This window comes from Monodelphis domestica, chromosome 1, assembly GCF_027887165.1.
Source record: "Monodelphis domestica isolate mMonDom1 chromosome 1, mMonDom1.pri, whole genome shotgun sequence".
NCBI classification, from domain to species: domain Eukaryota; kingdom Metazoa; phylum Chordata; class Mammalia; order Didelphimorphia; family Didelphidae; genus Monodelphis; species Monodelphis domestica.
In genome coordinates this window covers 694,817,947-694,835,267 of record NC_077227.1, presented here as the reverse complement: position 1 = coordinate 694,835,267, position 17,321 = coordinate 694,817,947, and the positions used below count along the sequence as shown (strand labels likewise).

General features: G+C 43.2%; 1 protein-coding gene across 1 annotated transcript in view; it reads left to right on the top strand.

Annotated features, from left to right (window-relative positions):
• The window catches only part of ATP6V0D1 (ATPase H+ transporting V0 subunit d1), a 109,011-nt gene that overhangs the window by 55,945 nt on the left and 35,745 nt on the right, over positions 1 to 17,321 (top strand). The window contains exon 2 of the mRNA XM_001364793.4: positions 5,776 to 5,947. Coding sequence (XP_001364830.1) covers positions 5,776 to 5,947 — 172 coding nt within the window. The remainder of the gene's footprint in view (positions 1 to 5,775; positions 5,948 to 17,321) is intronic.

The window sequence follows — 17,321 nt, the reverse complement described above, 5'->3', positions numbered from 1 at the left end:
GAGCTGAGGTCCCTGTTGTCCCCAGAATCCTGTACAAACCAGAATTGCTGACTTTGCTGTAGCCTTAAGCATGTTTGAGATTCTTTGTGTCACCAAAATTCTCTGCCAACTCAGTGTGTGTTATCACTGGGATGTTGAGGCATTATGCCCAGCCTGGCATGCTCTTATCATACCATCCCAGAGCCCAGCCCCAGGATGCCAAGCGGTGCGCATCCTTGTAGCCTTCAGGGTTCCATGTGGTGAGTGGCTGCTCCTTAATATCCACTGGGGCAGAGGAACCTGGGGTAGTAGCACCGTGTGGCTAGGTCTCCCACGAAGCCCACAATGAGTTCCAGACTTCCTTTCCTCCCGGAGCTCTTGGATCTTTCTCCATTAGCCCAGTCACATAGCCTTCCTCATGCAGAACAGGACTCTGCAGGAGCCCCTCTGAGGAGGAGCGGCTTGAATCCAGTATAGAATACAGCCTGCAGGATCTCACTGGACCCTCAGACTACCCCAGCTTCCATGCTCCAAAGACTGCGGTGTCAATCAAAAAGGAAGATGTCAAGTTGTTCTCTTGCCTTGTCCCTGGGTGGCTGGTTTTCTAGAGTAGGGTCAGAGCTAGTTCAGAATCCTTGTGTGGTCTCTGTCTGGCTGTCTTGGACTATGGAAAGCCACCCCCTAGAACATGCAGAGGGATTAACTGGCCCTGGCTCTGAGAGTCACATTCCCCAAATCCCTCTTTGAGTCGCCTCAATGACTGGTAAACTGTCACCTCTCTCCAGTTCATGGGGAGAAATGGGACCATGCCAGGAAGAATGGTCTGGAAAGGCCCCTCCACAGCTCCCCCAGTGGCTTTTTAAAATTAATTTCCTGGTAACAAAAACTTCTTGGTCTTTTAGAATGATTCTCAGCAAAGTCCCTTTGGACTTCCTTTGCTCCAAGTAGAAACCACGAGGCAGATCCCATCCCTGTCCCTTATTCCAGAAAGTCTTGGCACTCTACACTTCAGAATGTTCAGTGTCAGCACAGCACAGCACAGCCCTTCAGTTAAGAGAAGCATTTATGAAATACCTACTTCATGTATACCTAGCCCTGTGCTAGGGAGAGGCAAGAAAACCTTGCCCTTACGGAATCTAGTATTGATTAAGGACCTGGGGCAGGCTGGAACACCTACTCTATCATTATTCCCTCATTTCAGCTTCATCCCTTCCTGGGATGATAACAGAAGCCACAACAAGGTAGACACCTGTCTCCAGGGGTGCTAGTAACATTGAAGCTGTACTGCAGAGGTTTTGCTGCCCAATGTAACATTCTGGCCAGCAGGCTGGATATGGACTTTTCAAGATGCTCAGACCCTTCTCTCCCCAAGTGCCAGCCACATCTTTAGTTAAATGTTTCAGAGTTGGGGGAGGGGCTTTCTAAGGCTCAGAGAAACCCTTGGAGAAATGAGGTACAGGAGCTACAGCTGGAAACCATTTGTACCCTTTCAGTTACCCATTGTCTTGTCTGGGTCAAGGTCTAGAGTCATAGCATCACAGAAATGGTGGAGCTCAAAGGGTCCCTGGAGATCATAATCCAGCCTCTACATTTTACAGATGAGGAAACTAAATCCCAGACATCAGAAACTATTTGCCAAAGGGAAGGGTCTTTGTAGTAAGTGCCTGCTACCTGCCTTCAGAGCTCGGTGGGGCCAATTTTTCCCTGTGTCCATCTGGTTCTCATTGTGTAGTCAGAGTTCTGGGATCTGCCTGCTGCACCCAGAAAATCAAGAATTCATTGAGCAAATTTTGTGAGCATAACATTGTGCTGAATACTGGGGGACATGAGAAAACAGCAATGGGTATAAATACACCATCCAGAGTGTATGGTTCTAAGTAAGTGCTCTCAGAGGTCAGGAAGGGGAGCAAATACTGTGATCTGGAGTAGTCTGGAAAGACTTTAAAAGGTAGGATTAGATTGGTGAGGAAAAATGAACAGTGCCCCAAAGGCAGGAATGAAATTAGATTTGCAGGATGCTAGAGACATCTGAGGAGAATAGAAGGTCTTTGTTAAGAAGTCATGGAAACTCAGGTTGTATAGGTAAATTGGGACTGTTTGTGGAGAATCCTTGAAGCTCCCAAGTGGAGCTTAAACTTGATATGCTAGGAAATACGAGGCATTGTAGATCCCCGAACCACTCTTCCAAACAGTGTTTGGGAAGATGAAATCAGTTAAATTCGATTTAATTGATTAAAGGAACTTCAAAATCATCTGGCCTAAGTCTCTCTCTTTTTTTAATAGGTAATTAATTGTGACCTCGAAAGAGAAATTTATGTGCCCAAGAGTCACAGAAGTATTTAGTGGCAGGCAGGGCCAGAATTCAACCCAGGCCTTCTGGTGCCAAATCCAGCAGTCTTTCCACCATATCTCATTCCCTCCCAGTGTTTAAGACCAGGTTATGCCCTCTCTTTGAGAAGTGATACAGTAGGCTTTCAGGGATTTTACCTGAGTACTAGTTTCTGGAAAGCTTCTGTTATTAACCATGGGGTAGCGGGTGTAGAGGAAGTAGCCCTAGCTCTAAAGATAAGCTATCACTGTTGGTTTTATCAGCTGAGTGAATGTGATGGTTAAATAGGTAGGTTTGAGTTGACAGCTGTTGGGCTGGCTTGTATTATTGTGCCAGACTGGTTGATCTAGGGAACATGGTGTTCTTATCTTCCATTCTTATCCACCATAGCTCCCAGCTCTGGTGCTCCCCCTACAGGGACTATACTAACAGTAGGCATAGGATGGGGAAAGTACTTGGGTGTTTAAAATCTTAGGATGTACAGTTGGAAGGGATCTTAGCAATCATCTGATTTAACCCTCTCATTTTATAGAAGTAAAAACCCTAGAGAAAAGAAAGGACCTGAGGGCAGAACTATGATCATTGAGTAGAAGTTACAAAGACATTTGCCAGTTCAAACTTTATGTATCAATAAACTGCCTAACAATTAGAACTCTGCAGAAATGGGATAGGCTGACTTGGGAGGTAGTAGATTCCTTAATGGGGCTCTTCAAGCAAAGGTAAGATGGCCATTTGATGAATGTCTCATAGTAAGCATTTGTCAGATGCTTACTGGCTGGATTACTTGACCACTGAGGCCCCTTCTGGCTCAGAAATTCTGTGCTCTAGGTAGATCCAACTTCAATCTCAGGTCATGTGACTTTAAGTCCAGTGATCCTTTTTCATAGCTTTCTCCTAGGGGTTTGGCCATTCCTGACCTCCAAGCTAGGTTTCCTTCTTTATAAACCTGATATCTGGATTGGTAGAGATAGAAACCTCTGCAGCATTCCTATTGCAGTGCCTTGTCCATTATCTGACCAAATGTGCTCTAAGCCAGTCCTTCCCAGAGAGGAAACCCAGACTTTGAAATAGCTGAGCTATAGTGCTATCCTGTCCATCCCTGGTAGATTTTACCCTTGGCATAGTAAATATTTGATATATTAGTATATCAAAGCAAGTCCATAATTTATCACTTACTTTGTTCTTATTATAGAAACCACCAACAGATGGTCAGATAGTTGAAGTCCCTTAGTATGTCCTGAAGCCAGGAGATAAAAAGTCAAATTCTTCAAGTACAGTTGAAGAAACTGAGGAGTTAGGAAGACCTAACTTCAAATCTGGCCCAGACACTAACTAGCTGTGTAACCCTAGGCAAATCACTTACCTGTTGCCTGCCTTGGTTTCTTCCACTGTAAAATGGTAATAACAATAGCACCTGCCTTACAGAGTTGTTGTGAGGATCCAATGAGGGAATATTTATAAAGGACTTTGCCTAGGACCTGGCCCATAGTAGGTACTTTGTACATGTTTATTCATTCCCTTCTTCCCTACTTCATGGAGGCTTTGTGAAAATCAAATGAAAAAATGTGGAAAGTATTTTACAAAGCTTTAAAGGCCTACAGAAATGCTAGTTATTGTTGTTATATTCTACTTCTCTAAGGTCTCTGTCGAGGCCCACCACCCCTTAAAGCTTCCACCAGGTCAAATGATCTGTAGTGTATTCCTGTAAGAATGTTAAGTTGGGTTTTTCCATCTCTTTTCCTCACCCCTACCCTCTCTACCACTTCTTTCCTGTCATCAATTAATTTCATAGAGTTTTATTTTAAACCCTATAGGGTTCCTAGTACTTAGTCAAAAGAATAAGTTCCTTGAGGGTAGGAACTAGGTTTTTGTTTTTCATTTTGTTTGTTATCTCTAGTGTTTAGCACAATGTTTTGCAACCAAGTGTTTTGATAATGTTTATTTAATTGAAAGGAGGAATCTTCTTTTTTCCTTTTTTAAACCTCTGCTTCTGCCTTAGAATCAATACTGTGTATTGGCTCAAAGGCAGAAGAGTGTAAGGGCTAGGCAATGTGGATTAAGTTATTTGCCCAGGGTCACACAACTAGGAAGTATCTGGGCCAAGATTTGAACCCAGGACCTTCTGTCTCTAGGGCTGGCTTTTATTCCACTGATCCCCAAAGAATCTTCTTTCTAAGAAAATGTCATGATTTGTGAACTTGGGACTGTAGACCCTGAAGATATGTTTTACCTACAGTTTGAAGCATAAGAAAGAAGGAAAGGGTTGACTTGTATATCATCTTTGTACAGAGAGGCTTGTTAGCATGGTTATAGGTAAAGATAGAAAGAAACAAGGCAGTTCAACTTCTATGCTGTTTAACTTCTACCCTCATCCTAGTACTAGCTTTATATGAAGATCAGAGTAACTTCTTGGCCCTTTGGGGTTTGAGGAATAGGGAAACTTATTGAAATGATGCTCTCCTTCTTTGACTTCTGCCAGATTCTAAAACCTAGGTGGGGAGGAGGGCTGGAAATGGTGAGGATGGCTGGAGAGAAGTAATAGAAATGACCACATGCCAAGCACAAGCCTGAGAAAGATAAAGCTTTAATCCTGAGCTTCTGGATAAAAGCAAGGAATTCTGTGAAATGCAAACATGGCCAGCTCTAAAGATGAGGTTTTTACCTTATCTCTGAGATTCTAATTGTCTCTTCAACCTATCTTCCTTTGCCTCTGAATGGGTAGGCAGGTAGAGTATGCTAATCTTACCTCACCCTTTGACCAAGGGCTGGAAATTTGAGGATCCTAGTAGGAGGAGAGCATGGTCCTTATGGACTATTCTCTCCTTGCCCCACAGCCACCAGCAAAAGGGGGGGAGGAAGGGGGGGAAAGGAGAATGTCATATATTCCTGAAATTTCTCTAGTTCTTTAGGAGGAGATGAATCAGACCTTTCCCATCAGTTTCTTAGATTAGGCAATGAATTTCAACCACTCAGGAACTAGAATGGTCTTGTGCTAGGTCTGATTCTTTTGGCCATTATCTCCTTGTGTTTGAAGGATCCCTGTGGCATTCTAGTCCTTCATTCTCTAACATGGATAGGAAAATGAGACACAAAGAATTGCAGAGTTTTGTGGGTAGAACTAGGTATGGTCAAGGGTGCTGATAGGACTTTAGGGGGGTTGTTCTTTGGGACATGGGCCTGAGCTTCATGGCAAGATAGTGTAGTGAAACGGAAGACTTGGGTTCTAGTCTCAGTTTAGCTTTCATGTGGCTTTGAAAAAGTAACCTAATTTCTCTATAAAATGCAAGATTTGGATTTGATGAACTCATAAGATAATAAATATTATGATTTTATCTGCCAAGGTCTATGCCTTGGAGTTGAAACAAGACAGTAAAGGGGTTTGAGTATGGGTCTCTAAGTGAGATACTGGACCTCTTCTGACATGTCCTTCTTTCCCTCCCTCCTGCCCATAACCCTTTGGGCTCTAGATCTGAAATTACACCTCCAGAGCACAGACTATGGGAACTTCCTGGCGAATGAGGCATCCCCACTCACTGTGTCTGTCATTGACGACAAACTCAAGGAGAAGATGGTGATGGAGTTCCGTCACATGAGGAATCATGCTTATGAACCACTGGCCAGCTTCCTGGACTTCATCACGTAAGGATTAGAACCCTTGGTTGAAGGGAGCTCAGTCATTGCAGCATATCAGACAGAGTAGAGTGATGAATAGATCTTAGATTACCAAGTTGTTTGTCCCTTATGCACTCAAAGGCAACAAAACTGGTTAGAGATGAAGGGTGGTATAATGGAACACCATTTTGGGGGGAACCCAGAGACCCAGCTTCTACTCCCCAACTCTGATGCTTCCTAGTTGTGTGATTTTCAGCAAATGACTGTGCTTCTTTGGCTCTCTGATCTTCTAAATCCTGTCATCTCAGCAGGATCCTTTGGCTGATTTGAAAAGAAATATTCCTTGTCTTAAAATGGACATTCTCACTCCATCTGGAGCTTGAAAAACAACCTGCCTGCCTCTTGGCTATGAGTATCTAGCCAAAAGGAACTATAACCCTCAGGGGGGGAGGGGAGGATATTGGGGAAGAGGGTGGAGAAACCAAGTGGCCCTCTAGTCAGATATGTGGCTTCCTAGTTTTTATGAGTGTACTCTAAGTTAATAGAACAGCTGGAGAGGGTGAGACCAGTTCTGATGGTTCCTTATAACCACAGTCTACACAGCCCATCCCCTCTATTAGGAAGCGAATCATTCCAGGATCTGTGTTAAGTACTCACCTGTTACCTAGTTGCCTGTACAAATACTCAGCTCTCTGGGCCTGATGCATTCTGGCTTGTCTGTGTGGCAGACAGGTGTGCCCCAGAGATAGCACCGTATCCCTATGAGGGCCTTGTAGGGAACATGGCTGGTTGCCTGTTACTTGGCTTGGGTTTCCTGTCCCTGGTGCTTCTCACCCCTCCCTCCCTCCCTCCCTCTCCACAGGGAGTGGCCACTTATACAAGCTCTGGAGCAAGAAAGGCTTTGTCCTTCAGATCCTAGAACAGGACACCTGAGCCAGCCCTGGGAATCTGCTTTAGTTTGGATGGCTCTGGTCCTTGTAGCGAGAGAGCTGGAAGCAGCAGGCTTGTTTCACTTTATTCTGGATACCTCCTTGGGGCAACATCTGTCCTGGGACAGAGGGCTTAGTGATTTGAACACATTCCTGCCCAGACTCCTGTCTTGCTACCTTGGATCACTCCCCCAGGAGTATGAGGGTTAAAGGGCATCTCCTGCTATGATTAAAGGAGTTACTGAATATTCCCAGAGCATTACCTAAAAAGCCTCAAGGCTAAGCCCCAAGTGAGCATTTTCTGGGGCCCATTTACAGTGCGGATTGCCCTAATTTGGCCTTTCTCATATGTAGGGTAGCTTTTTAGGGGATGGAAGAGAGGTTAAAGGATGAGGGAGAGGAGAGAATGGAGCTGACCCATTTCCCCAAAGAAGACCCCAAATTCCTTCACTCTCTCTAGTAACAGATTGGAAATTAATGGTTGGTACAGTCACTCTTTCCAGTCATATTGAATTGCTGGGGTTTTGGAAGGAGCACAACCAGAATAGGGGCTGATCTCCTCTGCCCTGTTTTCCCTGAGTTCCTTTTGATGATGGCTTTCTGATAATTAGTATGAATCTATTCAGCTCCAGTTGGACTAGGTTTGGGATAACTGCTTCCTGTCCCTCTGTTCTCCAGCCTATACTGCTGGTAGCTGAGACCCTTGCCTTTCCAAGAACAAACAACTTTGTCTCTTTTGCTGTTTTTATGCCTGTCTATGTAGTTCTATGTTTGCTAGAGCTTTTGGTTGATCTTCCTTGGGTGATCTTCCCACCAGATTTATTATTTATCAATTAAAAGAGACTCACGAAATATACTTGAGGCTTGAGATAATACCAGTGTCCAGAGTCTGTCCTTTTTCTTGTCTTCATCTTCCATTTCAGGTTTCTTCAAAAGGTCAGTACCCTTCTAGACTTTTCCCCCCTGGCCCAGTTTCATTATAAGTAGTTTGGAAGACCAGGACTTCCCCTGATGTTCACTTTGGTCTGAGGAACAGCCTTTCTAAAGGCTAGCTCCTTCCTTCTGTGACGATTTTTGGACCTAAGAATGACACAAGTTGTGAAATTGGAACCAGGACACAAGCAAGTGACTGTATGGTGAGGGACAATATGGAAGTTTGCCTGAAGGCAATAGTGGGAATTAAATGTACTTGAAATGGCAAAAACCACTTCCTTCATCAGCAGGGATATATGGCAACTTGGGAAAAAGAAGACTGTTCTGCCTAGGCTTGGCACTCCCTTCCACTCCCCCTTGTTCATTCTCAGATGAAGAGTTTGGCCTCCTGCATAGTTTGCCCTGGGGGATAGAACTCTCTGTCCTGATTTCTTCCCCAGCTGCTTGTTGGTTTATGTCTCTGCTAAAATCTTTGCCTGTTTGAGCATCGGCCTAGAGGAAGGCTGGAAGGAGTGAGAATGGCCTGAGCTGGCCCTCAGGGGCTAAGAGGGTTGCTGTGAGGCTGTGGGGAAGATTTATCCAGCCACCTTGGTGGCAGAAGCCAGGTCTTCCTAGCTGATATAGATAAAACATGAGAGCAGGCAGGAGTCAAGAGGGCAGGATGCTCTGCTACACCTCCATGTGGGACCTGAGATAACATCATGGAAGCCCTCTGAACAAACCTCTTTCCTTCTCTATCTGAACAGGTTTGCTGAGTTCTTTTAGAATCTTGGGATATGGGCCAGGAGATCATTTAGTCCAAGCCTTCATGTTTTATGTGGGAAAAAAGGCTCAGAAAGAAATGTAGGTAGCAGACAGCAGGGATTGTAGCTGGATCTTTTGCATTTAAATCCAGTATGTTTTCTGCTATAGTCCAATATTCCTTCTCACTCCACAGTATCACTCACTGGAGGAAGCAGATCGAAAAAAAGATTCTGAAAATACTTTGGGAGATGTTATGAGCCACTGTAATCCTGGTGACACCACAAGCCCAGAGATGGTAGTGACTTTCCTTCCACCCTGTGATTGGGTCCTGTGTTTGCATAAACCTCATCTTTGGACTTATTCCTGATGAGTCCCTGACCCTTGTGATGTGACAGAAGAGTGATGGGTTTGCTTCATCCCCCTTTCTAGGAGGATGGGCAAATGGAAAAGGGACATTGGTGTCAAAGAGGGCAGAGAAGGAGTGGGAGCTGGTTCAGGATGGAGAACCATGTGAGTCAAAGAGCCCAATCGAGTGACATTTGCCCACTTTTTTATCACCTGTTTCTCCCCATGAGGACTCTTTCCCAAGACTGTGACAGTTAAGTGTGATATAGTTACTTTAAAAAAAATCCAACTAACTCAATCTTAGAGTGGTGTGATAATGGCTGCTGATGAAAGCTAACTCAATCTTAGGCTGCATAATCCAAGTATAGTGTCCTGATCACGGGAAGTGATAATGCCATTGTACTCTGCTCTCAAGACTATGTCTGGAATATCATGTTCAGGTCTGGATGTTAAAGGAACATTGATAAATGAACATGGCCAGAAGACAGCACCAAGATAATAGTGAAGGGTCTGGAAATCATGTCATGTGAGAAATAGCTAAGGGGAAGAAGGGATATTGAGCCTAAATGAGAAGAGACTTGGACAGAGATATGACCACTAGGTCTTTTCTTGTAGAAAAGGTAATCAGCTTATTCTGAATAACTTTAAGGAGGTACAATTAGAATTAGTGAATGGGACTTAAGAATTGTAGTTCAACAGAAGGAAGGACTTTTGAATAATGAGAGCTGTCCAGCAACAGAACCTGCTGCTTCCTGGGCTAGTTAGTGAGCTCTCCATTACTAGGAACAATTGAACAGCAACTGTTTCATCTTATGGCAGGGGCATTGTAGAAAGCATTCTTGTACTAGCTAGGAGGTTAAACTCCAGGTTACTTCTAGTCTTGTTCAACTCTGATTGTATTTAGTGACAGTGCCACTAACTACCATTTTGATCTTAGGTCACAAAGCCTTTCCTCTCTGAACCTCAGTTCCTGCATTAAAGTAAGAGTGTTGGACTGGTTGGGGTAGTAGCTCACATTTAGATAGATAGATAGCTCTTTTTAAGGTCCACAAACCAGTTTCTCTCTAACATTTCTATAATGTAGTTTTAGTGTAGGTCTCACCACCCTGATTTTACAGATGAAGAAACCAAAACTCAGAAAGTTGTTTTGTTTTTTTTGTTTTTAAATGACGTGCTTCTGGCCACTTATTGACTGGGATTTGAACACTAATCTCCTAAATTCAAACTTCTTATTCTTTCTCCCAGACCATAGTATCTCCCTAGATACAGCCTTGAGGCCACACCTAATTCTAACTTTTATCTTAGATGCCTCGGTGAATGCTCAAGTGTTTTTCAGGGCCCTCCTGCCTGTAGAGCTATCCAGACAAGTTCATTCCCCAAATGCCTTGGCACCATGGGGCTTTTCCTCACTGCCATTATTCTCTGCTTGCTCCAGGGGAAAACTGTTTTCCCGATGGCCCTTTGGAGTCTCTTTTTCCATAAGCCAAGACCACCATCCACATGTCTTTCTAGGTGGTGATCTTTTGGGTTTTCCTCAGGCTCTCTCAGACAGGAATCCCAGTTCCCAGTGGTACCTGTCACCTTTGAATAAGTGGGAGCTCAGACCAAAGAGAAAATGTCCTTATAGCAGGATCTACAGTTCAGTGCTTGCCCTACCTGAGGTTTTTCCTCCTTTTTCTTTCTTTTTCCTATTTAGCCTTTATGGGTAAGAATCTCACACAGCAATTGGAATGGAAAGCCTTCTATATTTTCCTCACATTACACCCACTGGCCTGGACAACCTTCTGTCTTTCCCTTTCCTCTCTTATTTTCAGAGAAGGGTGGTACAGAACACTAGTGGAAACCTTAGATTTGGAATTGGAAGTCCTGGCATTTACTGCCTGTTGATTTTTTACCTTGAGCAAGTCTTCTCAAGGGTTCGGTCTCAGTAAAATGAGGAAATTGAATTTGATGATCCCTAACACCCCCTCGACGTCAAAATGTTGTTTATTTTTTTAACACTTACCTTCCAACTTAGAATCAATAACTGAGTATTGGTTCCAAGGCAGAAGAGTGGTAAGGGCCAGGCAGTGTGGAGTCAAATGACTTGCTCAGTGTCACACAGCTAGGAAGTTTGTTCAGACAAATTTTGAATCCCATCTCTAGACCTGGCTCTCTATCAACTAAGACAGCTAGCTGCCTCCAATGTTACTCTTTTTTGTCCCTGATATGGCACAAGGTTCAGACTAAATAGCCTGCCCCTTCATGAGACTTGGCCACATATGGTCATCACTTTGCTCTGAGATACCTGCCCACCCTGGCGTCCCTTCTCTATGAATGTCTCCAATCTAAATCTTCTGTTACCATTCAAAACTAGACCCTGCCAGTCTTGGAGCCAGTTCTCTTAGTTGTCATAAAGAATTAAGAGCTGGAAAGAACTTTAAAAGTATTATCTAATTGAGATCCCTCTTTTTATAGAAGATTTAAGACTCAGAAAAACAAAATAATTTACCTATTAGTGACATGGCTTTGTCTGCAGAGAATCAGATCGCTAAGTGGATAATGGATCATGTGCTGGCATTGAAGTCCCCAGGGAGACCTTAAAGTGCTTTGCAAACCTTATAGTGTAAACCTTAGCCACTAGCTGTTCATGTTTGATTGTGACCAGTAGTGTCAACAACTCAAGTGTAGGGCAGGTAGGCATTATAGTGGATAGAGTACCATGCCAGGAGTCAAGAAGAACTGAGTTCAAATTTGATCTCAGACACATTTTAGCTATGTGATCCTGAGCAAATAATTTAACTATGTCTGCCTCAGTTTCCCAAAAATGGGGGCTACAAAAGCATCTGCCTCCCAGGGCTGTTGTGCAAATCAGATGAGATAATATTATTATAATATTAGCACAATACTTGGAACAAAGTAAGTTCTTTGGGGTCAACTAGATAGCACCGTGGGTAGAGTGCCAGACCTGGAGTGTGACCTAGCTGTGTGACCCTGGACAAGTCTCTGAATCCCAATTTCTTTGCCCTTGCTGCTCTTCAGTCTTAGGATTGATACTTTAAGTCTGTTATATATTATATATTATATAAATTATATTATACTATTACCTCAGAGAGGATCTAGAGGAATAGAGGGGAGAGAAAAAATGTCAGAAAATATTTGTCAAAATTTGTTTCTACATGTAATTGAAAAAAATTCAAAGTAAAAAAATTTTTTGAATGTCCAAAAAAATTGATACATTAAGATTTTATTTGGTAACATACTTTTTTCAAAAACCAAGTGTGAGTTGTTGTTTGTGCTCATCCCTATGCTAGGCTTTGTAGAGATGAGACTGGAAGTTTAGCTTAAACCAGAAAGATTTTCAAATCTAGTTGGGAAGAAAAGACAAAGGAGGAAAAAATCCAGACCAACCCAAGACATTGAAGGGGCTCGGTCTTACATGTAGTGTAGGCGTTTAGAGAAGGGAGCAATTAGTCACCAGTTTTAGATAATCTTCAGATCTCTTCCAGTTCTAAAATATCCAATGATTCTAAGAAATAATTACTGCACATTGCTACCCTGGCAGACCTCTGGAGGAATTGGCCTGGCTGCCAGCTGTCATGGGTCCCTAGAGGTTTTGGAGACCATTGGGTGGGGAGCTTCAGATTCTCCCCTAACCCGCCTGCACAGCCTTGGACTAAAGCAGCAGGAAGTATCTTTCTCTAGACTTCAGGCTACATTGAGGTGATCAATTAGTTCTCCACCCAGCTTTGCCTTCTCCTACTCACCAGTGGCTACCCCATGTTTCATAGTTTGAATTCTTATGCTGAGCAGCTAAGAACAGTTGATTTCAGGCTTGGTAAGATGGTGAGTCACCCCTGCTCAGACTCCAGAGATGTCCAAAGTGGCCTAGTATTACCATATCAGCCAAGCAACTGATTTTGCTTAGTCAGTACATTATCATCCCTCTCCATAGCCCTGTGAAGCCTTACCCTTGTCCCCTTCCATTACCACCATCCCCACATCCAGTGACCCCAAGATCCAGCCAGGCTGGTGCTAGGAAGCTGAAGGAAAAGTTCTGCCTAGGGAAGGAGCCTTTAGGGCCTGTTTCTGAGAGCACTGAGTCTGAGCCCAAGTGTCAATGGACAGGCCTAAACTGCCTTTCTTTCCACCACACTATAGGATTTTAGTAGCCAGGTCTAGAGCAAGAGTTCTTAAGCTGAGGTCCATGAACTTTTTTTTTTAATAAATTTTAATAACTATATTTCAGTATAATTGGGTTGCCTTTCAATCCTGTATGTTTTTTTTTGTTTTGGTTTGGTTTTTTGGCATTTAAAAACATTGTGAGAAGGAGTCCATATTCAACAGGTTGCCAGAGGGTTCTATGACACACTCAAAAATTAAGAACCTTTGTTCTAGAAGACAAAGTGGGGAGGAGGGGAAGACACACAGAGCTCAAGTCAGATGGGAGCAACTCAGACTAAATTGCTAAGGGGCACAGTCAGGGAAACAACCTAGCCTTGGAGGTCCTGGAGTAATTGTTGCCCAGGCTCAACCCCTCTGCTTTCTCTCCTATGTGACCATCCACTTAGTGGAGAGTCAGCTCTACTCTCCATGAAGATTTTGATTCCAGTCTTCAAGACTGGGTGTGGTAAGATTTGCACTCCTTCTCTGGGCCAGGTGCCTTTGTCACTCCTGGCCCTAACTATTACCCTGAGGGTCATGTAGGGTCCCTTTCCCAGCCCCCCCTCAACAATGAATTTGGAAAGACTCACTTTGCGTGAGATCCCATATCGGGTTTCCCTCTTCTTTGCTATCCCCAGGCAGACCCTCTGCCTCACTGGCCACAGCAGCTGTTTCTGGGAAGCTTGGCTAGGTTCCTGTAGGAGTCCTGGAGAGCAGAGAAGGTTCAAGGAGGCTCCAGTGACTCATCTCTGCAGCTACTTGGCTGACTGGATTGTGCTTCCTGGGATATTCAGTGGGAGCCACACTCTTGCTTCTAGTCTTGTGTCTTTGAGATCAGTTACCAAGTGGTCAACAGTTATTTGCCATGTATTCAGCCTGTCCTAGATTTAGTAGCAGTTAAAATCAGCATAAGGACCAGATTCTACTCTCAGGTAATTTACAGTCTAAGCAGTGGTCAGACTAATACACATGGGATAGAGAGCCAGAAAGGGACCTAGGTTCAGGACTAGCTTCAGATACTTCATAATTATGTGATCCTAGGCAGATCCCTTAACCCCCATTGCCTAGCCCTTACCCTTCTGCTTTGGAACCATTAATGATGAATCTAAGATAGGAAGTAAGGTTTAAAAAAAAAAGTCTCATATACATGAAACAGCAATAGAATATAGGATGGATTGCAGAAAATAAGTCATATTTATATAGTGCTTTAATGTTTACAAAGTACTTTCCTCTGAAATCTATAAGGTAGCTAGTATAATTATGACCCCCATTTTAAAGACAAGAAACCTGAGTCTCTAAAAAGTTGTGACTTCATATCTAGTCTAAATGTCTGAGTCAGAATTTGAACTTTAGCCTTCTGACTCAAAATCTACCATTCTTTCTACTACACTGTGATGTCGACTCAAATTTTTACTTGCCCCTTACTATTTGTGTGACCTTGGCTAAGTCACTTTTCTCTGGGCCTGAGTTTTCTCATCTGTAAAATGAAACGGTTGTATTAGATGAACTTTTAATGAATGAAGTATAATGGTTAAATTGGGATTTTTTTTTTAAACCCTTACCTTCCATCTTAGAATCAATACTATGTATTGGTTCCAAGGCAGAAGAGTGGCAAGGGCTAGGCAATGGGGATTAAGTGACTTGCCCTGGAAAATGTCTGAGGCCAGATTTGAACCAAGGACCTCCCATCTCTAGGGCTGGCTCTCAATTCACTGGGCTACCCAACTGCTGTCCCCTTAAATTGGGATTTGAATTATAAAAAGAGGTTGCCAATTATTATCCCTTAAGTCAGGAAAACTATTAGCAGCTCTTAACAATTTTGTTTAATTGGAATATTAATAAAAAGAGGGAAATGTGGAAGGCAAAGAGGTAAGGAGACTGCCTAGCCTACCCTATATGCTGATTCAGTGAAATGAAGCTTGATCCCCAACAGAGTTCAGTCTCCACATGGGAATCCTAGTCATTCACCAGCAAGCCAGGCAGGATCCAGACAAGGTCCCAATGCAGAAAAACCCTTGTGAGCTAAGCTCAGCAAGGCAGCAGTGAACCCAAAAAGAAAGTCCCCTACTTCAAGAAGCTCCAAAAACGAAAGTTGAAGCCCCAAAGCCGAAAACTCCAATCAAAAGTGCCAAAGCTCCAAGTCAAAGTTGAAGTCCAAAAGCCCCAAGAAGCCATCCTCCAAAGAAGAAATCCAAAGGAGAAGATCCAAGGAACAGAGACTCCAAAGAAAAACTCCAAAGGAGAAGCCTCAAGGAAAAGTTCCTTGGATAGGAAGTTCAAGACTTTTTATAGTCCTTTTTCCATGTCACTTCCTGTCTCTTCCCCACTTTACAGGAACCAATTGCAGTCTTTCAATTTGCCTAGCACTGCAGTGGCCTCTGGAGTTGTCATCCACTCTAGCAAGTGACTTGTGAACTCTCATACTTAGTGACAGGTAAGGTACTAAGTAGGGGTACTTAAGTTTTTGATTGATTAACTTAAAAGTTGCTGATTGATAGACAAAGAGAGTTTGAGTTACTCTTCACAGAAGGAAGAAGCATTTAGAAAGTACTAACTGTGTACCAAGCACTGTGCTAAGGGCTAGAGACACATCAAATAAAGCTAGTTAGTCAATACTCTCAGGGAGGGGAAACCAACTGGAAGCTTCAGGGCATAGAAGAGCCCATTGGAAGGTCAGAGGGCAAGCCCAGGCCTTGTAGATGTAGAGGACTGGAAAAGGGCTCTGAACCTCATGGGAAAAAAGATGCTAGAGATGTCAGTGCCAGTGCCGAGAGTAGAATGGGAGCTCTCAGAGAGACAGTGATAGAAACCAGTGGCATTAGGGGGAACCTCTTAGGAAAGACAAGGCATAGAAGTAGGATTTAGCTAAATAAAAGGAGCCAGAGGAACTCAAGCAGCTTGGATGCCTCAAAGCCAAGAGGCCAAGAGCCACCAAAGTCAGGTGTTTGTGAGGATCACAGACTAAGAGGCTTTCTTATAATCCTCCCATTTTAAAGAAGGAATAGTGAGGTTTACAAGGTAAACAGGAGGTGCTCTAGATCTGTAAGCAGTGGTGACTACCCAACACCCCCTCCCATCCCCCACCCCTGTCTTGTCATTCAGTGATTTTTGTGCTGGATTCCAGGAAGTATTAGAATCAGAGTGAATAAGTCCATCTAGTCCAACCAGAACCTTAACAAGAGTCCCTTCTTTACCTGCCAGTAATGGAAAGCCCACTACCCTTAAAGGGTAGCCTATTCCATTTTTGGCCAACAAGAACCAAATCTAAACCTTCCTCCACAGGACAATCAAGGTAATAAGGATGCTCCCACTGTTTTCTTTTCAGACGTCTCCCTATCCCTGGTTCCTGATCCTGTATGGCATTCTCAGTCCTCTTACTCTTCTAGTCCTTTTTTTTTTTTTAATATGCTCCAGCTAGCTTGTTTGTGTCCTTCTCAAGACTTGACACTCATATGTGTTTATACTTAGACAGTGGATAACCATAGGAGAACTATCTCTTCCCTTGATTATAAGCCATTGTTAGCTGGAAATCAAAGAAGCTTTGGTGACTGCCATGCCACACTGTTCATCACTAAAACCTACAATAGCCACTGAAGGCCACAAAAATCTCTAGGGTAAACCCTACAAATGCTTCTCTCCCCTCTATTCTGCCTGTATCATACTTGCAAGATTGATTATTCTTTAACCCCAAAACTTTTTAGTCACCCCTATAAAGTCCATTATAGTACCATTAATCCTGAGAAATGGCATCATCCCTTCCTTGCTCATCTTCTTTTTAAAGCAGGGTGGGGAACTTTACCTTCTATCTTTGGTTCGAAGGCAGAAGAGCAGTAAGGACTGGGCAATGGGGTGATTTGCCCAAGTTCATATAGCTAGGAAACATCTGAGGTCAGATTTGATCCCAGAACCTCCCATCTCCAGGCCTGGCTCTATATTCACTGAGCTACGTAATGCCTTCCTTGATCTTCTTTTCCTCTTTGTCCCCTCCAATTCCTATTTATCTTTCACACAGATGCTATAGTAATTTTCCTAAAGCTTCTGTATGAACATTTCACTCTATTACTCAGATACCAGTGGTTTCCTACCTCTAACATCAAATACAAACTCCTCTGTTATTTCATATCCTTCACAACCTTGTTCAAGCTTATTTTTTTCCAGACAAGATAATAGTTGGGAAATGCTTTGCAAACATTAAAATGCTTGGTCTTTTTTTTAATTATAATTGTTCTTTCCCTTCAAGTATTCTGTCAATCAAACTAGCCACACTAGGTGGCACTCCATCTCCTAGCCTTTGTATTCCCTGCCCA